Genomic DNA, 26,902 nt, shown 5'->3' with positions numbered 1-26,902 from the left:
AAATTTGGTCTGTATTTTATTTAAATCCTTCATCTAGTAAAGCAGTAAAATCCTATTTACAGGTACGATTTGAAATGTTCTGAATCCCATGACCTGGGACTACATTGTGTTTACCTCTGACATAAATCTAAGCGCACTGTACACAGATTGCAGACACACACTCTGTTGTTCAGTGTCAGCTGTGTCTGACGTGATGACGGGCCCAGAGTGTTACTCCAGATATGTCAAGGTGCTCTTTACACTGACTCCGCTCCATTTCTCCGCCTCAGACCGTCCTCTGACAAAGAAAGAAAACACCGGCGTTTTCTGCCAGACGAGGATAATAATCACACAAACCTGCAAGACGGTCTTAATTTGCACCTAACCTCTTTGCAATCTCGCCTCACTGGTGTCCTGCCTTCTTCCACAGGGTGTAGATTTAATTACAAAAGTCTACAGTAGCTGATTTCACTAATTAGCACCTTCGGTTGGAGTCAGCGGAGCCAATTAGGGAAATATGTTGGTGGAGTGTTTGTCTGGAATCAGAATGTGCATACTGATGTGACTCGAGGGGCGCGCTGCCCTCAGTCTCCCACTTATAGTTATACATAATCACTTTAAGTGTTTGGAAATTCAGAGTATTTTTTTATCTGCTGACAAAACGCTACACGTGAGGTCTGTGATGCGGGAAACAACGAGCAGAGCTTTAAAAACAGATAATTGGGAGCACGAGTGGTGTAGAAATCTATAGAAATCCGTTTTGTGGAGCCTATTTGTTATTTATAGCTATGATGGAATACGACAGGACACTTTTATTGCAACATTAAGCCCCATAACCTAATTCTTTCAAGTCCAGTTAGCTCAAAAGCAGTGACGTAGTGTTTTAGACGTACACACAGTTATTCTACGTCATTCTCCATTACTGCGCTCGTTCATCCGCTGTGCTGTCTTGTCCCTTGTTATCTATAACGTCAGTCTTTTAAGCCCATTTACCATAAAAAAAAATAATAAATACATGCGCTTTTAACATCAATAAGTGTTTTAGGGAAAAATATCAAGAGAAAAATGCAATTCCCAGAGTAGAAACAGCAGAAAATCTGATATTATTTTACAACATCCTATAAAAGACTGAAGTGCAACAGTGGGACTAATCTTTAAACAGTATATATGCCTTATCTTAATATAACACAGGTATTTATGTCTCACTGCCAGTGTATAAATAGTCTGCCTGCGAGGTTGACATTGTGGGCTCTGTTAGCACCTGTCCAGCACAGCTACCTTTGTCACACACCTGTTCAGCCATCACATCCAGTCATGCTCACGCACACATCCACGCATGCTACGTGAACCAGTGTCGCATGCACTCACCGTGTTCACAATAATAGCCCGACATAAAAACACCGTGTTCTGTTGTTTGTAAGGTCACTACGTTTGGGGGCACGAGGACACACGAGCAAGTAACAAATAAGTTCACACAAAAAACTGTTTTCAAAGGTAGAAATTTAAATATTAAGTATTTTTTTTATATTCGGTCCCTCGGGATAAATAAATTATCTATCTATCCATATATCCATCCATCCATCCAGGCGCTGGGATTTATACTATAATCTAAAATACTTCTGCAAAGATCACACATACGCGTAAACTATCGAAAGCTGGATTCAGTCTAGAGGTTTTTTTTAAATCCTACCCAATTCTGAAACACACATTTCAAGAGAAACTTCACAGATATTCCGCTCTTTAAGGTCTAGAGCTTATTTCTCGACAGATTCTCCAGGGGGGTGATTTCAAGGATAAATCTGCACCAAACTGTTACTACGTATGTAATAACAGTCTCATTGATGTTAGACTCCCAGCATCAGTCCACAAGTGTTTAAGAAGGGAAGATCCTGACAACACACCAGTCATAGTTATCATAGTTGTCATGTCTGTATCATTAATTGTATTTCTTTACTGTTTTTTTAATGTTACTGATGATGAACTTTCCTGAGTTTTGTTGAAGATGTTTCATCTATAATCCAAATGTATTCATCAATTTTAAATGACAAATCCAGAGTTTTGGTTCTTAGCAAAAATATCTGTGGGTGGCACACACACAAAACTCACATGAATTGAATCTGTTAACAACCAAATACACATGTGTAAAGTGAGGAAATAGTTTTGATCCTGTTTTACTTGGATGAGTGGCAAAATATCTTCAAGACAACTCAAGAAGCCATGTTCCCTTTATTTTCCTACAGAGATAATACTGCAAATTAACTATAAACTGATCTCAAATATTTGCCTTTGGTTTTGACTACAGCACATATTCACTGTAGCATTGTTTCGATAAGAAGCTTCTGCAGTGTCACAAGATTTATTTCCATCCAGTGTTGTACTCATCTTTCACTAAGATCTGATATTGATGATGGGAGAGTCTGACCACTGCACAAAGTCTTCTCCAGCTCATCCCAAAGACGCTCCATGGGGTTCAGGTCTGGACTCTTTGGTGGTAAATCCATGTGAGTAAATGATGTCTCCTGCTCCCTGAACCACTCTCTTACAATTTGAGCCCCATGAATTCTGGCGTTGTTTTCTTGGAATATGCCGAAGCCATCAGGGAATAAAAATCCATTGATGGAATAACCTGGTCATTCAGTGTGTTCAGGTAGTCAGCTGACCTCATTCATTGGACATAACGTTGCTGAATCTAAACCTGAGCAACTAGAGCAACCATAGATCATAGCACTGCCCCCACAGGCTGGTACAGTAGATACTAGGTGCCTCTCTTACCCTGATGCCCCATCACTCTAGAACAGGGTAAATCTGGACTCATCAGACCACATGACCTTCTTCCATTGCTCCAAAGTCCAATTTCTATGCTCCCTAGCAAACTGAAGCCTTTCGTTCCAGTGACCCTCATGATTAGTGGTTTTCTTAAGGCCAAACAGCTGTTCAGTCCTGAATGTGAGTTCCCTTCACATTGTACCTGTAGAAATGCTCTTACTTTCATTTGATTTAACCAAACATTTAAGACTATGGTTCTTCACAGTCCTTCCACTTTTTAATAATGTGCTGGGCAGTTCTTAACCCAGTTTTAGTAGTTTTACCACAACCAGGGGATGTGTCTTTACACAAGGTTGCTTAAGAAATTAGAAGCTACACATTGCATCAGTTGGGGTTAAATAACTTGCTGGCAGCTGAGAGATAATCACCCATGATGCAGTAATTACCCAATAGAAAGCTCCTACCTATTTGCTTAGTTAAATCCGAGTGGAGACATTTTTTTGCCAGGCAGTGTATAACAGGCTCTGTTCATCTGTCAGAACTGATGGAGTGAAACTGCTTCACTGCTTCGGAGCTCTTCTGTAGATCTGTACCCCTCACAAAAAAAAAAAAAAGAGATCTAACATCAGTCCATGTAAAACGGTACACATTAGTAGAAGTCGCCCTTGGGCCATATCAGCTCTGAGTGGACAAACGATGCACCCATCAATGTTTGTCGTCACAGAGTATGTGACAAAAAACTTCATTAAATTAAATTAAATTAAAATGTAAAGTTAGGAAATGTCAAATCAACAAATAAATAGGGACCTAACTGAAAATTTGACACCACCAAAGACATATTTTAAACAACAACAAAGTTGTGCATTATTCTTTCTAGACGTTTTGTAATGCAGAACAGAAAAGTATTCTAATGACAAATAATTAGGTACACTGCTGAACATGAACACGTTCACTAAATGGAGCCTTCATCGTGATTATAATGGTCAGTCCTTTCAAACGGACTTCTCTGTCATTTCTTTGGGTGAGAGGTTTCTTGTAAACAACAATTGCCCCGAGTTCCTCCGCAGACTTTGAACAGCTGATAAAGTGACAGGACCAGAGTGGAGGGAGAGGGGAGTTACAACACACGACAGGTGTGGCCGATATTTAAGAGCCACTCGTCCCCCACCTCAACCCGACTCCTCTCCTTCCCCCCGGTTCGGCTTTAAATACCCCCCCAAAGAGACCTGGAGCCCTGAACTTGGGTGTCACAGGGACGATGACGTAAGAACCAAACACACCTCTCTTATAGGCTAAGTGGACTCTCCTGCCAGTCACCTCTTTACCCCCCAATGATGTTGAAACAACTATAGATACAGCAGCCAACTTCCTCTAACTAGAAGCAGCATTAGTTCCTTTATTGTAAATATCATACAGGTCTGGGTCTACACAGGATTTATTAAAAGTATCAGAAAGTATACATTGATGATTGCAGCATTTAGGAAGTAAACCTTCATGTGATCAGCATCAGTGGCTGCAAACAGAAAAAACAGCTGCAAAACAAACACAAACCTCGACAAATATAATGCATCGATCAGCTGAATTAAAGACCAATAATAAAACTCAACTGAGCCACACTGATGTTACTATTTTAATCAGTTTGGGTAATTTAAATGCTGCCGCTTATTTGCAAACTGAAAAATAGTATTAATAGAACAACAGTTTCAAGACACATTACTAGCATGTTGGACAGCATGTGAATGTATCCCCAACACAAATACATCAGCCCCGCTTCCAACCTCTTCCCTATGAAGGATTAATAGGCTAATACCCAGAGACCCTGTTGACAACGAGGCTAACGCCGGCCTCCAGCACAAGGCCCGAGTCCAAACAAATGGATTTATGTCTGTATTTAAAGGATAAAAGGCCTAGGACACCTCTTCTAGTCAAAGTGTGTGTGCGTATGCGTGCAGTAACCCTGCGCCAGATGCCAGCGAGATACACTGTGGGCACAAGGGATTTCAGCTGGAGAACAGATGGAGCAGATGATGACAGACAATGTTTCTCCATTTACAAACACACCAAGAACAATGGGAACATTTTAAAGATTTAGTTTTGTATGAATGGGACATGTTGCCAGGCTCCTTTCTGTGTTTGCTGTGTTTGCACATCAGATATTTCCTTGCACGAACAAACAGCATTTCAATGTGAAACTTAAGGCATCTGATTCTGGATTCATAGCACAAAGGCAGAACACACTTCACGCAAACACTACGTTCTAATAAACGAGAAAAACGACATGGACGTGGTCAGGTGGAAACGTGGGTACAGGATGTGGCAGTCCACACGAAGGAATCATTTTTGAAGTGTGAACAACAAAAGGGAACGGATGGCTAACCTGGTTCAGTCAATCAATTTTTGACACAGCCATCTGTCTGATCGTCAGACTAATTGCTTCCACTCTGTGTGGGGAAACACTGTGTCCTGCGACATTATGCTTCCTGACATTGTGTTCCACAGACACACAGTTGCAGGTTGCTGTGCTACCACGAGAACTACGAATGACAATGCCAGCCACATAACACATGTTTCTACCTGCATAATGTGTGCAGGTGTTCACTTTTCAGTGGCAGCGTTATAATGAGACCAATTAACGGCAAATGTAGGGAAACGACAGGGATTATTAAGCTTTATGTGACTTTAGTTCAGCTGTAGAACCTAATATGAGGACAGGTTACGTCAAATCAGTTGTTTTCAAACCTGTTGATGGATTAGAGACAGTGTAGATGCACATGATGATGAAGGGATGATCAAAGACTGAAGATTCAGTTTATTCAAGCTTCTCTGCATATTACACACTCAACAACAATGCTAACATGCTGACGTTTAGCATCTACTCTCTAGGACTAAACAGTGACGTAAATTAATAATAATATTAATCAGTTACTGCAGTGATTAATCAGTGTTAACGGTTTAAAAATATATTGTAGATTTGCTACAGCCGCTTGCTGTTAAATGAGAAAGGTCACATAAATAATAAAAAGCCGTTTAGACCAACGCAGCTGCCTAAAGTTGTAAATACGGTTTTAGCAGCAGTGTGATGCAGCTAGCAATCTGAAGCGCACGCTAATGTTAAACCAGAATTTTCAAACGCGGCCCAGAGTGTCGTCATCAAAGAGCACTTGCTAACACTGCTAACATTCAAGGTTAAGAGCATTAAAAACAAGATGATAAACTATAATTGCAATGCTGCCTGCTCCTTTATTGAATAACTGATATTCTATCAGAAGGAAATTGTTTGACTAATTGTATTTCTTGTTCAAACTAATTTTGGTACCAGAGGAAAGTGGTTTCATTTCTTGTCCATCTCACTATAAATTACGATGTTCACGATAATAAACAAACAGATGGACACTGTCAAACCCAGAACGGTGCTGCCATTTGCCATTTATGTGGGAGCTGGAGCTATTTTTGTCATTTTTGTTTTACAGCTATGTTTAATGACTTGGAAAATTGGCAAACAAGGTCAAAAGTTATTTCATGGCACTGTGATTTTAAATTGTCAGCCTTGCACTCCGCTCGCACCGGCCGCACACAATCACAAAATCAGGGCGTCCTCCTATTCCACTGTTCACTCCGATAACGCCTTCAACCTCTTTCTTGTTACACAACTCAGCAGGTGAATTGTCGGACCGCGTGATTGATTGTGAAGCATAAAGGTGAGTGTACGGGTTCACGGGCTGCCGCAGCAGCGGCGTGTCGAGTCTTTTGTCGTTTAATGAGCTCCAGACTCGAAGACTGACGAGGAGGGAGATAAATTGGTGTAAGTGGTTGTGGAGGATTTATGACAGTGCGGCTGGCCTGAGACTGAGCACTGGCTGGGGGTAGGAGGAGGGCTGTGTCTAATTTCAGCAGGCAAGTTCTTTCTCTGAAATAAGAGGCAAAACTGTCCGGGCAGATTTAGGCAGATCTGAAATGAAATACAGCTTCGTTCTTTTAGCCTCGTGATTCATTCAGTATGAACAGTAAAGAAAAGGGTTATTAAATACTCATGTGAGATGACTTGACAACTGTGTCTTATTTTGTTATTTGTACGTTGTGAATCTAAAGAGTCTGGGAGTTACTTTTCCACATATGACTGTATGCTTGGTCAGGAAATACTCAGTTATCATCCACTGAGAGCTGGTGATGCTGGCTAACATGAAGCTGGTAACAGTTAAAGAAACACTGATGCAAGACTTTTCAATCCCTAAGAGGGAGTAAAGGGAAACACCTACACTTACAGTTAAAATGATGTCTTTCTGGTATCATCTTCATATTATACCTCTCAGAAAGGAAAATAACTGCAGCCTTAAGCCATCATAAAGTACAGTACATAATCATATCTTCATGACCGCAGTCCTATGACAAGAGATCCATCATCTCAACTGACGATGGTAACTCCTGCAGCCACCGGCCTATAAATATCTACTGCAAGCAGCCAGCCACCATTATGAGCTTAGTTCACCTTCTATGAAGACAGGTTCAGCGTCTAGTTTACCTCATTACCACAGAAAACTGAGCACCGTAAACACCACGTTCGGCACCATTAGGACCTGAGGTGACATTTTGTAGGTGTTTGGTCATGTATCATCTGTGAGCTGTTTGTTACTGAGGTCACAGACATGGCAGCTCGTTGCTTTCTCTTTCCTCATAAAACCCGTTTTCATCAGCAGGACTGATGGGGAGGAATAACTGATAGTTAAAAATGAACCACCAACGGTTTCAGTTCAGTTTGTTTCCAGATCGCTATAAACCTGCAGACATAACACGACTGTCAACGTTTTTTTTTCTAAATCATCAATCTTTATATTCTATTTGGAGACCCGTAAAGTTGCTCTGATCAAATAAAGATGGCAGCTCTCACAGTCAATCAATCATTTCTGCATTCATACTGTGGATTCTCACACTATGGCTCCGCTGTATCGTGTGTCTCCCTTTGCCGTTACAACGCTCTGCCAAAGATTTTCTCCCTTCGAATTCTGTCCCAATGTTCGGAAACACGCTTCGATGCCAATAAAATACAGCGTATGACTATGAAGCAGACTTAACACACATGCAGTGTGCACACACACACACACACACACAGATATACTCCTCAGCCTTTTCCTCCTCAGGCTCCTGCACTAAAGCAGTTTATAGAAGCCTCCCTACATGGACACAGCTTCTGGAATAGCAACTGCTATTCGATCTGACTGCAGGCTCTCTCACCTCTCCACTTACGTTTAACCCTCATACAGATGCTCCTCACATATACCTCCATCTCTGCATGTGACTCACAAAACAGCTACAAGAATCAGCCTTGTGATATCGACACAAATCACGAGGGACATATTGTAAAAGCTAGGAAACTATTCTTACACTCTGAGCCAAAAAGTCAATGATTTTTCAAAGATAAATAGTAGATACAGTACGCTCAAGAGTGAGCAACTCTGTCTTATGTGCTCACAAATATTTCTTGCATCCTTGTCTCACATAACAGGAAGTCTTACAGTTTTTATTGACAAATATTAAATGTTGAAATCAGAAAAACACAAAATGGTCTATTTTGCATGGTCTAATTTTAACCCTTCAGAGATCTCTCCGCTGCATTTTCTACCGACCCGGTGAGTAAAAATATGCTGAGGACCAGAGATCACCTCAACGGGGTAACTGTCACTTACCAGGGATCACATGACCCTGACGGAGTGAATCATGGGAGCAACGGATCGCGGCACAGATCGGTAGAGCAAGTCTAAGAATTACAAACCAGTTCTACCACTTCTTGACTAACGGTGCAAATTAAGAACGAGAGACATCTTTGAGCTGTGCTTGTTCGCCAAATAAACCCTGTTCTTTTCATTTATCAGTCAGCTTGTATAAAAACCCTGTAATTTCATCATCTTAACACAAACTTCAGAGCTGGATAAATATATTCTAGATCAGAGAGCAACATCCACGTTGTTAAGCAACATCTCTTCACTGTGAACATCGTTGATGTTCATTTAAGTTACTGTGAGACCGATGGCACATTTTAAAAACATACCACAGGGTCTAGTTGAGGGAATCAAGTTGAAAGCTTTTTCTTGTTGCTAGAAATACAGATGACTTAATTAAAGGTTGCTCTTAAATACCGTGAGGATGAGGTAAAAGGTGGCCGCAGATCAAGCTTCAATGCAAATCACCGCCCGTGCGTAACCAAAGTTTTAGTCTCACTAAGCATCAGATAAGAGATCAATGACCCCGTCTGGCTGCCACTGTACTGGCAGAGTTGTTAAATGTGCAAAATGAGATTAGACGGGAATAGATTTGATTACGCGGCACCCGAAGATCTCCCCTCGCCCACACTCGCTGGGACATTACACTGTGTTGAGTGGATAAATATCACGTTTCTGAATATAACTCAATATGTACGAAACACTCAAAGATGATGTTCTGGCCACTTCATTGTACAACAAGTGAAACTGAACAGCACTGAAAAATGGAAGATGTCTATTGCAAATCTAATTTGGAAAATGCAACATAAACACAAGGAAACAACACATACTGGTGAAGCCGTTCAAGAAATCATGATGAATGAGGATTACTGTGAATCCAGTAAATGTTCGTAATAAGGCTTTGAGCAAATTGACCACATAATCCACTTTAAAACAATTTAATAAGTCGCCTTTTAGAGCCATATAAATGGTACTGAGGGACAAGAGAAGAAGTTTTTTTTCTATCTGTGACCACATTTTATTTTTCCTTTTAAACTAAGATCAACTAAATCTTTTTTGCAAATCTGGGTGAATTGCAATTTAGACCGTATCTCCCCACGACTGATTGTTTTCATCATTTTTTTAGACGAGCGTGTCAGCATTAACATGTCTAGTGCCTTGTGTCTGTCTGTCTGTCATTCACCATGTGCTAATGGGTGAGCTCAACCAATAAGGCTGCTGATAACCCTATGTAATGGGTATTTATAGGTTAGTGCTAGCATAAGCTTCATCAGACAGCCAGTCATTACACAGTTAGCAGCTGAACTCTTAAACAATGTGAAACAGAAGATGACATAAGCCACGGTGGTGAACTTCTTTGGCGTATTGACATATTCGATTTATCCCTTTAATATATTTAACAAGGACAAAATGCATGAGATGAAAATGAGATGAATCAGCGGTTGTTGTTGGGGCAGTTCTATGATTTATGTGATTTTATTCTGCTAATTTAATGTTCCGTCTCATTGAGAATTTAACTAGATAAATAACTGAACTGTAAAGCACAACAGGCATACACTAATACGAATGGCAGCATATTATACATGTTTTTGTTGCACTGATTTCCCTCTTTTGAAAAACAGAGAATGGAATTAACTACAATTAAGCTGTCTTTAGTTGTTTCTGTCCGATGCTAATGGGATTCATGAATCATATTTAAAATAACTGCCCGAGAAATGGATGTGGTTGCTGGTTATTTAATGAACTGTTTTATCTATTTCATTCATTTAGAGGCTGTAAGCAGATGCATCATTAATCTACCGCCACTGGACTCATTTAAGTGCTCAAAGTGTTGCTCAAATTAAAAAGTTGCTCGTCCTGTTGTTTATCCAAGACCTCAAAGTGGGTGATTGGGTTCAATTTAAAAGTTACTGATGAAAGAGTTTTTTTTTTTTTTTACATTAATTAAGGCCTCAAGATGTCAGAGGATACAGGAAAGGCAAATTTGTTGGAACGGAATAAATATTTCTTCAAAAACGCACAATGATCACAAGGTTCTTGGTTGAATGATAACACCGTTTTCCACTTAGGCTATAAATGCCATTAACACCGCTGCTCACACACCTCTGGAAATGAACTGCAGATCGGACTGACTAGGTTAACAGCTCCTCCAACTTTCATAGAGGTCTGTTCAGTATTACATTAATCTTTAAACACCTACTGAACCCACTTATGACTTTTCGCAAGTGTGCTCAAGTGGGACCCCTCCAGCCCGCTCTCTTTCCGAGTCGTCAGCCTAAACTCTGCGAGGCGGACATCATAAAGCTCCGAGGGTTCACGAAAGCATCCCCCCCCGTCACAGCCTGACAACGCAGCCCTTCTTATTTCTCGGATTATATTCGCTTTGAGGAAAGGAGATTGCCAGGACAGGACGCAACCAGATTTCAGCGCTCCATTCTTTCATATCTCATTTCCTCCGACGGATTTAACCCGATGCGATCTCTTAACGCGGTGCTTTTGCCAGCTCCTATTAAATTAAACTCCTCGTCCAAATCAAGCCATGAATCATTTATTTCGCCATCTACAAGAGATGCTTGACGATAAATATAAACCAGTGTCGGGATGTATAATTCAGACACGCACTCATCCGGCCACACACTTGTTCTAATGTCTGGTATCAGATTCGGCATCACTGTGTGTTGACAAACACTTTTTTTTTACTACCGAGTCAAGCGGTGAGCATCTTTTTCCACTGAAATCTCAAGGCTAGGAGCGACAACAGGTGCTGCACGGCTTCCCTTTCACATTCATTACACTGCAAAACGATGCGCCGACTATATTTGTGGGCTGATATCAGCTCCTTAAGCTAGATTGTGCGTGCCGAGAAGAGCAGCGGAGTGCCGCGACCTGCTCCCCCGGGAGTCCGAGGGGGGGAAGACGTAAGGCTCCCCTTTTTTTTTTTCAAGGCCCATTACGTTGCCTTGCGTTTAAAAGATTAAACAGGTGCACGGGGCAAAATTAAAGAGCAACTCTCCTAATAGACAAAAGGCAAAGGGGGAAGCGCTCAACGTGACCGCAGGAAAAAGACGGAGCGGACGAAAGAAAGGAAGAGACGAGGGCTGGGGGGAGGGAAGGACGTCGGAGCAGTATTTTTAGGAAGATGTTTATTTGTAGGTCTGTGAAACCAACCCGGGGTGTATATCTACCAGCCTTGCCATCTCTCTCTCTGTCTCCCTCTCTCTCTCCCTGGTACCATCTGTTGAGGTCTCTCAGCCTGTCACTGCGCTTCAGCTCGATAGGTGGAGGACATTTTAAACTGACGGAACAATTCTGCAGATTCACTGCAGCTGGAAATGCCCGTTAAAGACTGCTGTGTTCCCCGTGCTATGCTGTTACGCAAATTAGATTAGATGAGATCAAATCAGATTAAGTACGCGAGGAAAGGCATGTAAAGTTTAGGCTGTGCCATTGCAGTAAGCAGAAAACCATGACTTTAAGTTTTTATGAAGGATGAGACAAAAAGCTAAGTAGAAAGCTAGCTAAACCCAGTGTTTTAACAACCTCATACTTCTGTTTAAAGGAGTTTTCTAAAATACTCTCCTGCTAATCTGCAGTAAAAAAAAAAATATGACACCTGTGGCGCAACAAAGACTTTTCTTTTCACTTGTGACTCATAAGTTCAGCCAAACATAAATGACAGCTGGATACTTGTGTGTCACATGAACAGCATTTTTAAGTTTTATGGGGTACATTTCTATATTTATACCTCACGTCTATTTTTTATTTTCATATAAAGAGCCTCTTCCGGCCTCCATCCACATTGGTTTAGCTCACAACCTTTACTGCAGCACTGAGGTGCCTTTAAAATGTAATAAAAGTGTCTACAACTGGACTTTGACTTTGCTTGTAATTTGTGTAACTTTGTGATTCTGATATGTCATCTGGCTAATTATCAATGAGAACTTCTAAAAGTGTAAAAATGACGGAATCCTTATCTAATTATTATTTCAACGGGAGCTAATGGTGTTAACTTATTAGACATGGCTGACAGGAATGTAGAAGGGAATAATAGGAAGTTTAGGCTTAACATACCATCAACATTAACCTTAATAACAGTAGTTATAACTTTATAGTACTTCTAGACGTAAAGAAGTAATCTACCTGGCTGCTATTTTCAGCTTGGGCTCCAAGAATTCCGTAGTGGAGGAAGACGGCGGTCACTTCTTTGAAAATCCAAGATGGCGACCGGTTAGCAACATTAAGCTACCAGCTAATTACGATAAATATCGGTCCACCCAGCTGATATATCGCAGTGGACAGTCTTTGCACCAAGTGAACATTGCAAAGATAAGTTAGAAAACTGTTTTCTGATTTCCGGGATGATGTTTCTCTTCCAGTTTTGCAGCAGAAGACGTCACCTGCGTCAGCTTTTAGCTTTTAGCTATAGCCGCTCACTAAACGCACCTGTCGGCCGGCTTGTCGCCTAGGCAACGGGTCCTTTCTCCCTACGCTAGCTTAAACTGGCCAACAATATCCAGCAAAAATAATAATAATTAAAAAAAAGTAATGATTTACGATTTTCGATTTGAATGTAATACTGACCTTTTATTAGACGAAAAAATAAACTTTTTTGTTTGTTTTTTGTTTTGTTTTGCTTCTAAATGCAGGGATAGAGCATTGAAAATATTTTTTTGTTAAATTTGTGTGTATCTGATAGACGTACATGTAGGCAAAGGAGTGGTGAGGGTGGTATTATATTTAGACAGTCTGCAAAGCAATCGGGGGTAACTGAAAGACAACACTGAGGAAGTTCCACGGACTAAAATATCTGCCCACACAGCTTCCAGCAGGACTGAAGTGCCAGGTGCGAGGACAGCTAAGGCGCAGATGCCCAGCTCCAAGCCGGGCTGTTCTAGACATGACACGTTAGAAGGGGGACAGTGATTCTGAAAATAATCCGGGTTGACAAGTTAAGGAGTGAAAATGCATTAAAAAAAAAAAAACCGAAACCGGCGTGACTGTGAGTGCATTTGGGTAAATCTGTGCGTAATTACGCACGGCGGCACAAGCGTAGTGCGCTGCTGAGCCTCCACATCTAAACCTACCTTCCTCTGCTGCTTCTCCCAGGCAGGATCCAGCAGCAGGTCCCTGTCCCAGTCATCCTCTTGGGTCATGTACGTCTCCTCATGTTGGATCGTGTAGGAGTTGCTGTATGTCATTTGGGTTTCGACAGCTGTCATCCTTCCGCCTCTGTCAGGACTCGTGCGTCCCCCTCAGCTTATGGTGAGAAAAAAGTAATCAGCAATACAAACGACGATGACGCCGTGAGGGCAAGAACCACCTTGAGACGAGGGTCTCGCTTTCTGGGGGAGAGACAGTTAGTGGTTGCAGAGACCAGTCTCCACTGGTGCGAGGTGCCTGTGCGGAGGTGGTGCTCCCACTACCAGAAGACCCTGCTGGCCGGTGCTCCTTTCCTGGTCAAAAGTGGCACACGTGACCGCACCCCAATAAGTATGGGAACCGACAGCTTGGGTATCGGGTTCTGACCCTAAAAAGGTGTGAAGGGCGGGGTAGTCTCCCGCTGGCAGGGTAAGCCAGCCTGTGAGTGGTGCAGAAGTATGTCAATTAGACCTCCTCTCACCAGAGTAGTTTTTATGGTCTGTGTAATGCACCTGTTGCTGTTAGTGATCCCCAATGGCAAACCCAGGCCTCTGTAGTTTCAGGCTGCCTCTCCAATAAAACAAGATCAAACAACTACATTTAAAAATCAGTCTGGAGGATTAAAACACAGTTTATACGAGGTTTTGGAAAGCCCTGCCTGCTGAATATAGCTCTCCGCCCCAGGTAAAGTGAAGCCCTGTGCTTGGACTACAGTATCTCACATGAGCTCAGATCATCTTAATTCACACTTCTGAAATCAGGCTGCAGGTAAATCTGCCATTTAAACTATTCTTTATCATAAACTATAAGGTATCAAAAAAAAAAAAAAATGTATCTGCATACAGTACTAATGGCCTTCTGTATGTTTGGTTTATACACAAATTCTATTTAGCAATAAAAATGAGGAAACGTATATGAGAAAAAAACGAATTTATTTATGATGTCCATGCAACATTTTAAGAAATACAGATTATAAAGGCATTTATATATATATGTATATGCACAACCATACAGTAGAATATGTGTTTATATCAGGATTTGTCATTCACAGTAAACATGTTGACTCTAACATTCACCAACAAAAAAAGAAAAAAAGAAAAAAAAAATCCGCTCACATTCAGCTTTGTGCCGGATCAAATCCCTTTGAAATGAGCGGATCCAGATTGCTGTGCTCTGGAGATGACACATTATTCGGTCACCCTCGTCATCTTTGGGAACTAGAGCGATTTACATCATAATTAATCAAGCATCTAATTTAACTACACTGATGTTGGTCCATTAACCTACTTGTAGAAGCGTAGCTACTGTGCGACTATTTGCGGTCATTATTAGGTTTATTCTTGTGCGATGAAATGAAATGGCTGATAACCGTAAATACTGATGCCAATATGTGATTGTTTTTTATAATATATATATAATGAATGGACCACAGAATCAGACAGATTTGGCCACTGGTGGCTATTAAACACAAAAACAGGGGGTGGACAAAATAACTTGAACACCTCACCAATGTATTGCAAGCCAATACACCAGAAGAACTCAGCGCATAACAAGAGAAAAAGAGAAAATAGTCAAAGCCTGTGTGCTTTTCAACATCTACTGAACATTGTGAGCTGCTTGGAGGTGTAAATAATCCTTGCAGCGACGCAGTATTGAACTGCGCTGCATTCTGCAGGAGTTCGTATTGTCTCGCCCTCCTCAACATGAGGTAATGTTTAGGGTGAAGACCACCGTTGGTGTCTTCACCCGAAGAAAGGATGAGCATCTGTAATTGGCATCTGTGCTAGAAGACCTAGGAGCGTCACTTCGATTAAACCTGCAGAATCTCAGCTCGCAAACTCAAAAGGCAATGTGGTCTAAATGAGTTGTGCTAACCGGAGTGGGCTGTATTCCAGACGCACGCACTTGTGCACCTCAGCTGATATCTGCTGCAGAAAAACAGCTGTTACCTGCAGGATCCCGTCAAAACAACACAATACAAGGATGTGAGTGTGTGCGCGTGTGTGTAGACTATTTGAATTCTTCGTCTGTCCGAACCACAGAAGGCAAGGGGTGGGGGAGTATGGGTTAGGAAGTGGTGGGAGAGAGGAGGCTGCAGGGAGCTTTTGGCCGTCAATACAGCGCAACTGTGAATTCAGAGAAGGGGTTTTAGAGATGCGTGGCTGCATTCACCCAAAGCACGGGAAGCCCAGGCTCACAAGCACCAGAGGAAGCCTTTAAGTGAGGAAGAGTGGAGCGGGAGGATGAGATGGCTGCAGGGGGAATAACTGGAGCACCGTGTGCCCTGATCATGGAGGCTGAGGCTGGTGCTTTTTTTTTTTCCTCTTTTCCCCTACTCATTCTGCAGCTGTAATAAAACTGGGATGTGGTTGCACCGAATCTCCCAACCGCATGCAAATCACGCTGCACTGCTTTGCAAATGCGAATCCAGCTTGGTAGGATTTTTTTTTTTTGCCCTTTGGTAGATGAATATTAAGCGGATTTAAGATTTTGAAAATCAACATTATAGGGTCCTCCAAGATCAGAAAGGCATGGTTAGGGGAGCAGCCTAAACACAGAACCCTTTCATTACCAGCTCACCTTATAATCAACCCATCTATCCATTCCCCTCCACCTCCCGTCTCCCTTCCCTTTGTTTGTTAGGCATACAGAAGGCGACGCCGTCTTCGCCTCCATCGCGCCCTGAAGGCTGTCGGAGCAAATGCCAGACAACTCATACCGAAAGACAGTGAGTGTGGGATCGATTGTGTGTCAGGTTTAAGCCCTCTGTCTCAGAACAAGCAGGTGAGAACACATACAAGTCACAACATATCCAACCGGTCCAGCTGATCCCAGAAATAGAGGAACAGAGCTGCCGTACCAGAAAAGTCCTATAGGAATCCTGAGACTGATGAGAATCTACAGGTCAGATTGGCCCCACATCGGAGCCCATCTTATAGGACGTTTCTGATTGGCACACGGGCAGTGAGCGACCCAAATGTAAGCAGCTGCTTAACCCCTATAGTCTGAGGTTGTTTTTTTTTTTTTCCACTTAAACCCTTCCACAGCCGCTTGCTGCAACGCCACAAGTTTTAGCAAAGCGACTTGTCCGACACGGAAGTCTCCCTGTGTCACGGGTTACTGAGTCCGGCGACGGGCCACCACACATACACTGTCCGTTGGCAACGCCCAGGCCTCTACGGTAACAAAGGAGGATGGGGAGTTTGGGTCAGGTGGGTGGTTCTGGGAAGTTGAGTCCGAGCCACGAACCCAGATCCGAGGTGGCGGCGGCGGTGGCGGCGGGCGGGAGGGGGGGAAGCGCAGTGTGTGTGTGTGTGGACGGCGAGAGAGGAGGCGCATGGGGACAATATAGGACAGGGAGGAGGAGGGAAGGTAGGGGGGAAGGGAGGGAAGGAAGGGGGGAGGGAGGGAAGGAGGGCGGCGAATACGGCGGTGGAGAGGACCAGCGGGCAAAGGGAAGGGCGGGGGTGTGACCGAATGTGCCAAGCCTCACCAATCAATGAAAAATCCCACACAAGATGCTCTCTTTTTATCACAGCCACACTCTTATCACACTTAGTCACCAGCAGGACAGAGAGGGAACCGTCGGCCGCCTTGTGTGCTGATGCGGGACAGGACTCAAGTCCAGCGGAGGGGGGTCCTAAACCCAACCCCACCCTTGCCCACCCCCACCGAGGAGAAGCCCAAGGCTGCAGGTGTGACACTGCCATTTCAGCAGAGCAGGAGGAGGAGGAGGAGGAGGAGGAGGAGGAGTTACGGACTGGAGGGGGGGGAGAAGGGGAGGTGGTGATGGCAGAGGAGAGGAGGGGGAGGAGTGTTTGGGCAAGGCGCAGTCAAAGGAGGGGCGGCAGGTGGGGAGAGGAGAGGTCAGTGCTTTTATGTTTTTTTTTTTCTTTTGCTGTTGTTGCTTTTTTTTTTTTTTTCATTTACCTTGGTGGTGAAGAGAGAGAGAACAAGTTCCCACTGCGGTGGCGTCGCGCTAAAAGTCGTCCCCATGGCTCACGCACGACTGCACGCTGGCCGTTCCAGGTGGCACGGTGACCTAATTCAGTTGAGATAGTTAGTTCAGAGCTGGACTGTCGTGGGGCTTTTTTTTTTTTTTTTTTTGCTTCTTTTTTTTTTTTTTTTTGCGGCAGAGTCACAGATTATCACACATGCATTTCTGAGAGCAGAGTGGACATAGAGACACACGGAGAGGGAGGAAGTTTGGTGCAGCAGGGAGAGAGACCAGACCAGACCAGACGCACACCCATCAACCCCCAGGAACAAGGCTGCTCCACAGATCAAAATGCACCCGCAGCCATTCTATCTGTGTGCCTCTCCCCAGCTCTCGGTGCAATTTCACTCGGTGCGTGAGGCCGTGTCTGCGTGAAAATCAATTTGCGGGGGGCCGCGTCAGGCGCCTCCAAGCCAGAATTAAGTGCTGGAATTCATTTGTTCGAACCCCTTCAAAGACGCATTTGGTTTGCGGAGCGTTTGAGAAGCTGGAGAGAGAAAGGAGCACCAACCCGCACTTACCCTGACCAAAGAGAGCAAAGCTGGGCCAGCATCTACACCTGTCTCCCCCTGGGTCCCCAGTCAAATGGGTCTGGTGGTCATTTTACACAAGAGAAACAGATAGTGGAGAAGAACAACATAAACAAGAATAAGGGGAAATGCCCAAACCCTTTTCTTTCTTTAACCACAGTAGTAGTCAGCCAAACATTCTTTATTATAATAAGGTTTAGAGTATACATATTCTCAATAAAAAGCATGCCGATTCCGTTTTTTAACCTTTTGTCTTTTCTTAAAAAAAAAAAAAGAAGAAGGCAAAATGAAAATACTTCTCTAAAAAATACGATCTCAAACATGGCAAACAAGACATTTCGCAAACCACATAATTCTACAAAGGATGCAACTGGTATGTGTTTGTATATACGACACAGAAAGATTACACTGTGAGATGCAAAAGTCACTTAACCACTAAAAACCACAGGAGGAGGAGGAGGAGGAGGAGGAGGAGGAAGGGGAGGAGGGAGGGAGGGAGGGGGCAAACAACGAGGCAGTAGGGTGATTTCAGGGGGTCTCCGTGTGCATCAGACCGCTGTCAAATAGCAGTTGCAAAAAACTCAAGTGATTGTTTTAATTGTAGAACTAGATAGGTGGAGTTTGCCACTCGGGACTAGGTTGCTATGCCGACTGCCCGGGTGTGGCACCTCCACCTATAAGAGCCATCAATTAAACTACAACAGACAGAAAGAAAAAAAAAAAAAGAAAAGTTTTTGCAACTCCAGTCTAAAGCAGGTCGTGGTATTTAGAGGATAAAAGGAGGATACTTGTGGCAACTGGAAGACACTGCCCCATCTCTCGCTTCATTGGTGCTATCACTATCGTTTCTGCTTAAAACCAGCGGCTAATTGTGAACCTCGGTTTGTGGCTTATTTTAAAAAAAAACAAAGAAAACAACATACGACGTGAAACAAATCTAACGCAGGAGTGCGAGTCCAAGAAAGCTTCACTACTCGTGGCCTTCTGGGTACTAAGCTCCGGAGGGCTCCTGCCGCCCCTCCTTGAAATGATTAAAAAGTAATGTCGAAAGCACTTAAAATGGGAGATCCCTCCGCTTAATGCACTTCACTTCAAGGCTTATAGGCACATAACTGAGCTGGTCACATTTGATCATGATTTCTGACAGGATGCAATTTAAAGCTCCTTTGTAAACAGCTCATTCAGTAGTCACACATGGGTTTGTTTTCCATTTACAGTTCATTACATCCCAGGCTGACTCACATAACATGTAAACTACACCAACACAAACAAAACATATGCGCTATTTATTATTATTATTTTTTTTTTTTTTCTAAAAGGCCTCTGGAAATGAAGGAGGACTTTATACTGTACAGCATATCTACAAAAAAGTCATTAAAATCTGCCTCCTCCCTCCCTAAAAAGCTGACCCCGTACCTTTGCGAGGAGCAGAAACTGCTGAGTGGGTGAAAAGAATAGAAGAATATAGTACAGAACAGAATCTGCGCTGAAATTTACTGTCAGAGGTAGGCAGCTGTAGTTAGAAGGAGAAAGAGGTGAAGCAGTGTCTTTCAGGGTTGTGGTTAAAGGTGGGGGAAGGGACTCAGAAAAAAAGGGGGGGCCAAGGAGAGATCTGAACATACATTACAGTACGTATATGTGTGCTTTACGTTATTTATTTTTTTTGTTGTCGTCGTTTCAGCATGGCGCAGTCGTAGCTGCTGCGTTTGTGCGCTGAAGGTCAAGAGCCCGCACATCTCACCTGATCACACGCATCCACAACGCATTCAAGACAGACAACCCCCCCCCCCCGCCTCCCCCAAAACACATCAACCTTGGTTCTGTTGGGACACATTGCAATGCAGCCACTGTCTTCCCATCCGGTCACATTATAAACTCTTCAACATAAGGCAAAAAAGGTTTCAAATTAGCTGCCCTAACTGATCATCTAGGCCTAAGTAGGATGGCTGATGTCGTTTGTCGTAGATTTGGCCTCAGAAAATCATAACTGGGTTGCGGAAATAAAGGCATGTGAGATGACTGACTCGGTCAGCCTAATACTGGCACAAGTGTGAGACTGGCACAATAAAAAAGTAAAACTGAGAAGCACAAAGAATGCCCATAAAACAGATGAGAGCCTCACTTTCATGGCTGCACTGTGTGTGTGCAAACTGGACCAAGGTTAGCTGATCAAGTCCCTCATGAAGCAGGTTATTAAACCAAAGAGCCCCCAGTTTCAAAGCCCAGCCCACACTTAGAGCCCCAGACACACACACACGCGCGCACACACGCACACACAAACATACATACATACAGCTGCTGTATGGTGGTCAAGTTTGGGGAGGAAGAGGGAGGGGTGATGGGGTTCGGGGTAAAGAGGGAAGAGGGGCAGGTAGGTGTGTGCGACTATCGGAAGGGGGGCTCAGGCGTGTGAAGGGAGAGTTCGGGGCGGCGGAGGATGGCCTCCTTGCGCGTGGGCGGCGGCAACGGCGGCTCATACACCCTGGGCGCAGCCATGGCGGCTGCCACTGCCGCAGCGGTGGGGACCACTGGCCTGAGGGCGTCCAACGTAGCGACCGGCTGGGCAGATATCGTGGGTACAGCTGGGACCCCCGGCATGGCCTGCACTCCCGGCATGCCAGGGATGGCGGTCACTGTGTTCGGCGGCGGGTAGGCATACTGGAACTGGGGGTACTGCTGCAGCTGCTGGTAGTACTCCGCATAATATCTAAGGCGAGACAACAGGAGGAAATAGGGAGGATTCAGTTGAGGTAAGAAGACACAATGAAAGTAACACAGGAGTGTTGGTGCCAAGAAGACCTTGGAAAATACATCAGCCATGACAAACGTGGCTACATGTTGGCTAAAGCATGGCCGAAAGTAAACAGACTCCTCAAGGTAAATAGTTTAAAAGCTGCGGAGAAACTGAAGATCAACACTTTCTGGCAACACTCCATAGGTGCTGCTTAGCTGATGGTTAACAGAATCACAGATGGCCTACCTGGCCATGGGGTCCTCCGCAGCTTCAACCGCCTCTTCGGCTGCTCGGCCAGCTGGCGTGGGGAGCAGCGGCCGACGTGGCTTGGCCCTCTGGTACATGAATGGCTTCATCACGGGGTCTGGTAGCAGAGGTGCTGACCTCCGTAGGGGACTGCGGTCCCTCTCGCCAGACTTCGCCACGGCCGCTGCTGCTGCCGCGGCAGCCGCTGACTGCTGCTCGGCCACAACCTGCTGGCCCTGGGCAAAGTAATGCGCCTGCCTGGCAGCCTCAAAGAGGGCCGTGGTAGGGTCCGCCGCTCCCATTGCGCTTATGTGAGCGTAGGCTGGTGTGGCCGCGCCGTAAATTGCCTGAGCTACAGTGTAAGCAGGGTTGACTGCGGCCGCTGCGGTCGGCATTTCTAATCCATGAGCAGCAGTCAGGTAGACGGGGGGGTTGGCCATAGTTGGGGTGTAAACTGGAGTCGAGTACGCAGCGGCGGCGGCTGCAGCAGCGGCAGCTGCTGGGGATGCGGCCATCTGGCCGTAGATATTGGGCGTCACTGAGCTATACACTTGTGTGGCGCCCGATGTCAGAGCTGCCTGATTGGCCACCGATCCATATAGCTGATTGGCAACGTTTGCGCCGTACACCTGACTGGCGAGGGCACCATAAACAGCTGGATTCACAGGGTTTCCATCAGTGCGTGTGCCAGTGGTAATCCCTGTGAGAGCAGCGTATGTGGGATCAAAGGTGGAGGTGTTGTAGACTGAATTGTGCACGCTTTGCTGGACTTGAAGAGGCAGGCCGGCGGCCGCGGCGGCGGCAGCAGCCAGGACCGCTGCCTGGCTCTGGTACTGCTCCAGAGAAGGCTTCCCCACAGGGCATTCTCCAGCATAGTGGCCCTGCTTCCCGCAGTTAACGCATGGAATTTTCCCTGTAGGGGCCTGTTTGCTGGGCTGGACCTTTGACAGCTCTACAGACAGGGGACGGCCCTTGAAGGAGGTGCCATGAAGGGCTTCAATCGCCTGGAGAGCATCTTCCTTGTTTTCCATGTGAACAAAGGCATAGCCTACGGAAGAGGAATGCCTGGCTGTCATTGAGCGCAGGGACAACAATTAGGATCACAGTGGCATTGCCACGAGCATTTACTACTTCTACATGAAAATATGAATTGCGCCAAAGGAAAGCACCTTGACTGTCTTTACAACAGGGGCATTATCTTTCTCTCTAAGCTGTGAACTTTGCCCTGTTGTATCAGGACATATCTCGCCGTGAGACTCTGCTACAGACACTCCCGGCAATAACTAGAATTTGACTGCAAAATACAACCTCTTACCTTCGTAACCTTATCTATGACCTAGATCCACAAGCATTTCAAAACAAATGATACTAGGTTCTTCGCTTACCTTTGACTTTGTCGCACTCGAGAACCTTCCCAAATGTCTGGAACAACTGCTGCAGGTCCTCCGTGGTGCACATGCCACTTAGATTACCCACAAACACCTTGGTGGAGTGCAACGGCCTCCCCCTCGACTCCTCAACCACCAGATTCCGACCACGAAACTCCCTCCCATTGAGCTCGCGGATGGCCCGCTCCGCGGCCCCCTCGCCCTGCAGATGCACGAAGGCGAACTGCCGCAGCACGCTGCAACTGACCACCTGGCCGTACGGTTCGAAGATGGCTGACAGCTCCTCCTGGGTGGTGTCCAACGCCAGGTTGCCCACAAAGAGCTTCACTGTGTGGCTTTTGTCCATGGCGCTGCAGAGAAACAGAAGAGGGATGTGCTTGGCTATTGTGAGGAAGATTAACTGCACAGTACAACCATCAGCTGTCCTGGATGTAACCGCTATGGGGCGAGCACAAAGCAACACCCCTGCCTTTATGTTTGTCTGACAAGGAGAAGGAAGTACTGGAGTGCAATTGTCTTAATATAGGGGTGGACTGCTGTACACAGTCTACCCGGCTATTTAGCTTTTCCTTCAGGGCTCAGAAATGCCTGTGGGGGGAAGGGTGCTGTTTGCTCCGGATTTAAAAACGAGACTTGCTCCATTCCTCCAACATGAAACTTGTGTTTATTATGCAGTGACACAGCAGATTAACTGATAAACGGAAGAGCCAGCGATAAAGCGCGCTAATACCAGATGCAAATCACAATCAAGCTTTCACAAAACAGTTGAACACCTACTCTTAAGAAGCCACAGTGTCAAATTCAAATTCAGGTTTACAAATGAAATACCACGCAAAACGGCACATTTGCATGAGAGCTGCCCGCATATAAAGTGAGATTAAGCAGATGGACACATTATGTAAGTAAATAACAGCGAAACATTCTCAGTATCTGAAGGAGGTCTTAAAGACTTGGACTGTTCGCTTGAAAGCCCGACTGTGATTACCCATGCTGCAATGAGTCACACTCATACACAGCAGGCTGGCAAACAGAGCATTCTGCAACAATAACTCCGAGAAAAAGCACGTTTTTTTTTTTTTTGGATTCATGCTGCATTTCTAACCACCGGAGAAAGATATTTATCATGCAGAGTGATAAATTTGTGCTGAAATCTTAAATTGGTTTCAACTGTGAATGTTTCTATTGGTTAGTCACCAGATTCCCTCTTCACAAACTTTATGGTTGACCACTCACTTTGCATTCATGGGAGTTTTATGATACAGACTGATCCCTTCGTGTTGGAAACCTTCAAACAGACTCTATATCTACAGGTCATACTATGAGTTGGTAAACACTTGTCGCCTTCTCAGATTTTTATGCTTTGTCACGCAGACTGCATTCGTAGTGATAAGAAGACTGCATTACTGTTGAAAAGGGTTGCCTTAAATCGGTTTCTTCATCTAGAGGTCAAACACACAAGTTTCTTTTTCTACAGGTTGAGGAACAAATCATCTCCTCCTCTTCCTCCAGAACTTCATAATGATAATAAGACTTTATCGGCACATCTAGATTGAAAAGTTTGATATGTTTCATATCAGCCAGTAAATCTATAGAAAAATCAAGCCTTTCTATAAACTGCTAAACACATTTTCGCAAATTGGCCCTTCAGACTGCACTCAGAGCGATGAGAAGACTGTTTCAGATTAATAATGAAGACAGCCTTAAACCTGTTCCTAAACCTGGATGTCAAAAGTGTTTCTACAAGTTGCTGAGCACATTTCCTGGTCCAAGACTTTTACGGTTGGACACCAACGTCGCACTCATACTGATACTACGATTTTCAAGAACAGCGACCGATGTGTGATCGGCGTTGAAAAGTCGGTTTCAGATCAGTCTGTAAAGTGTTTCTAGAAGTTGACACTTGTTTGTCGTCGTGTTAGGCTGTGCCGATAGTATTCACAAGACGTGAATTTTATGTCTTCCACAACTAACTAATAACAAGACCTTTACGGTTAATAACGATGCTTCAGGGTTGATAAAGCTTCTTTCAGCCAGTTCCCAGAGCTCGCCGGCCTGTAGAAACACTAGAGTGTTTCTACAGGCCGGCGAGCTCATTTCCTCCTCCTCAACTTTCATGGTGGGAGAAAAACGTTGCACTAATAATAAGGTTTTCAAAGTGCTGGCGGTTATCTTGAGTCTGTTTCAAAGCAGACTCTAAATCTACAGGTCAAACTGCAATTTCGTAAACACTTTTCATCTTCCCACACCTTTAGGCTAGGCCTTTCAGGCCGTATCCATGGTGATAAGAAGACTTTTGATGCATTTCTGTTGAAAAGGCTGCCTTAAGTCAGTTTCTGAACCTAGAGGTAAAACAAAAGAGCGTTTCTACAGGTCCACGAGCACATTTCCTCTTCCCAAATTTTAGGTTAGAGGCAAACCAAAAGGGGAACATGAAACAAAACCACCAGATGAGAGTGACATTTGTATTTTTTTGTTTGTGTGTTTGCTTAGACTCCAACAGGCTCCTAAACGTACCCTCTTCCTGGTGTGGCTCATAGAAACCAAACAGATGCATGTGATCTGCTTCCACATGTACACACGCACACACACACATACATACATACATACATACATATTACATGTGTGTGTTCTAGTATACCCCGTTTCCATATGGCCGCTGCATTGAACACAGTTCATTTGAGGCATAACCGGGGGGGAAGCTGCTTTTCTGATGACGCAGCACGACGCTGAGTCAACACATTTTTACCACTCGGGTCATTTACAGGAGAAAAGAAAATACACGTTTTTAAAAAACGGGACCAAAGGACACACGTTAAGTTGATCGCCTGCACACGCGTTGCCTACGATTGCAGTAAAATGTGAATGGAGACTGGATGCTTGTCGGGTCGATCGCCAGTCGAAAACGCGTAAAACACACACGAAGGCAGATTATTAAAACTAATCACTTAAAAACACAGACATCGGTGACGAACACCCAACACCCCGCGCGTTAGATTCCTCTTATTAGGCTACAGTGTAGCAACAATCACGTTTTGTTTTTTCCCCCCCTCAGCACAGGAATGAATACAGTGTAACACCGAGTGGGTCCCGTGCAACAACAACACCACCGACCTAATAATCTCACGCATCCCCCCATTAAAAAAGCAGCCGAGCTTTAAGGCGAAGTGGATTTAATTACCTCTCATGCGGCTCAGATGAGAATAATGCTGCAGACGAAAAAAAAAAAAAAAACAGGGGGCGATTAAATAAAAGGATCTACCATCTTACCTAAGCGGTGCTGTATTTCAAAATGGTAGCGCCTGCTTCCGTTTGAGCGTCGGGCATACTGGTGGAGAGAGGCTGCAGAGGGGGAGGGCTGGGGCTGGGGCTGGGGCTGCTGCAGCCAGAGGATGATGCTCAGTCCTCACCGAAAGACACTCGTCACAGACCAGGCGAGCACACGCACGGGGCCACGGAGACACCGAGGTTGTTTAACGCAGCGCGGCCGCTACGGGCGACCTCAGAGAGGACGGTTCCTCCGATGGGAACTCCGGCAACAAGTGACTGACTTCAATTAAAGAGGTCGTCTGCTCATTAAAACACACACACACACACACACACACACTAGTCACTCAGACGCAGAGATGAAGATTTTTTTTTCTTCGGCCGAGTTCTGCTCCTCTTCTTTTTAATATTTCCTTTATCGCCATTGCCTCAGTGCTTGCTATGGGGGAGTTGAGGCTTTTACGGATGTTCCGTAAAGCAGACATCCCCAGCAGGATGCGGCCTGACACACACAAAAACGGTTTAGGAGCAGCTCAAAAATCAGAAAGAATGGCACAAGGTGTTGACCTGGCCCTCTAAAACCACTAGATCCTACCTGTGGGGTGGTCAACAGAGACCAATCCCCTGAACCCACAGGACCCAGAGGTCCCTCACTAACAACATCTTGTTTCCAGACACCACAGAGGGCCTGTGCATTTACTACCGTAATACATTTTATTTATTTATTTATGTTATCTAACTTATATTTTTGCACTGTCTTGCCTTGGGACCAGTACAGTTGTGTCTTCTCTTAAAGGAAATAAAATGAATTAAATTTAGGACATTATAAACTGGACATGGACGCTTTCCTGGCACTATGTCCTCGTAGGTTCTTGGTCACCCAGGTCATGGCACATCCAAAACAAGGCCGTAACCACGCCAACTGGACTTGTTCGGTTGCCTTGGAGACGTGTCGTCACTCATCCAAGTAGAAGAAGAACTTTACTGTCACTGCACACAATGAAATCGATATATAATATAAATAAACTGTAGTATTTCAGCTCCTAAATGAGCGGCGAGGAGTTTAGTTTTTTATCAGGAACTTGAAATCCCACCAGCAGATTTTCCAAAGTAAAACATTTTCAGGAACACCAATGTGGCGTGCT

At 44.5% G+C, this 26,902-nt stretch overlaps 2 protein-coding genes across 9 annotated transcripts in view; both read right to left on the bottom strand.

The window, feature by feature from the left end:
- Positions 1 to 13,922, bottom strand: part of actn3b (actinin alpha 3b) — a 29,366-nt gene extending 15,444 nt beyond the window's left edge. Inside the window, exon 1 of the mRNA XM_047603988.1 lies at positions 13,544 to 13,922. Coding sequence (XP_047459944.1) covers positions 13,544 to 13,678 — 135 coding nt within the window. The 5' untranslated portion in view covers positions 13,679 to 13,922. The remainder of the gene's footprint in view (positions 1 to 13,543) is intronic.
- Positions 13,923 to 14,513: 591 nt separating this feature from the next.
- rbm14b (RNA binding motif protein 14b) lies at positions 14,514 to 26,156 on the bottom strand. 8 transcript variants are annotated; one of them, XR_007110991.1, is made up of 6 exons: positions 25,672 to 26,155; positions 22,491 to 22,843; positions 21,106 to 22,174; positions 18,117 to 20,832; positions 17,529 to 17,640; positions 14,514 to 17,358 (listed from the first exon to the last, which is right to left on the bottom strand). XR_007110991.1 is itself a non-coding variant. In XM_047571544.1 (4 exons), the coding sequence occupies exons 2-4, from the start codon at positions 22,837 to 22,839 to the stop codon at positions 20,511 to 20,513; spliced, it is 1,740 nt and encodes a 579-aa protein (XP_047427500.1). In that variant the 5' UTR covers positions 22,840 to 22,843; positions 25,761 to 26,156; the 3' UTR covers positions 14,514 to 20,510. The 8 variants fall into 8 exon arrangements, 3 of the variants coding, with proteins under 3 accessions (XP_047427500.1, XP_047427492.1, XP_047427528.1); XR_007110992.1 differs by having other exon boundaries at positions 14,514 to 16,774; XR_007110989.1 differs by having other exon boundaries at positions 17,529 to 20,832.
- Between the last annotated feature and the right edge of the window lie 746 nt (positions 26,157 to 26,902).

This window comes from Mugil cephalus, chromosome 1 (assembly GCF_022458985.1).
Source record: "Mugil cephalus isolate CIBA_MC_2020 chromosome 1, CIBA_Mcephalus_1.1, whole genome shotgun sequence".
NCBI classification, from domain to species: domain Eukaryota; kingdom Metazoa; phylum Chordata; class Actinopteri; order Mugiliformes; family Mugilidae; genus Mugil; species Mugil cephalus.
Note: the sequence above shows the minus strand (reverse complement) of the source record. Positions and strands in the feature narration are given on the sequence as shown.

Excerpts from the sequence above, each read along its gene's own strand:
- rbm14b (XM_047571544.1), bottom strand. The coding sequence starts at position 22,839 with ATGGACAAAAGCCACACAGTGAAGCTCTTTGTGGGCAACCTGGCGTTG. Across the intron at positions 22,175-22,490 it reads CGAGTGCGACAAAGTCAAAG|CCAGGCATTCCTCTTCCGTA; the intron begins GTAAGCGAAGAA and ends GCTCAATGACAG. Across the intron at positions 20,833-21,105 it reads GCGGAGGACCCCATGGCCAG|ATATTATGCGGAGTACTACC; the intron begins GTAGGCCATCTG and ends GTCTCGCCTTAG.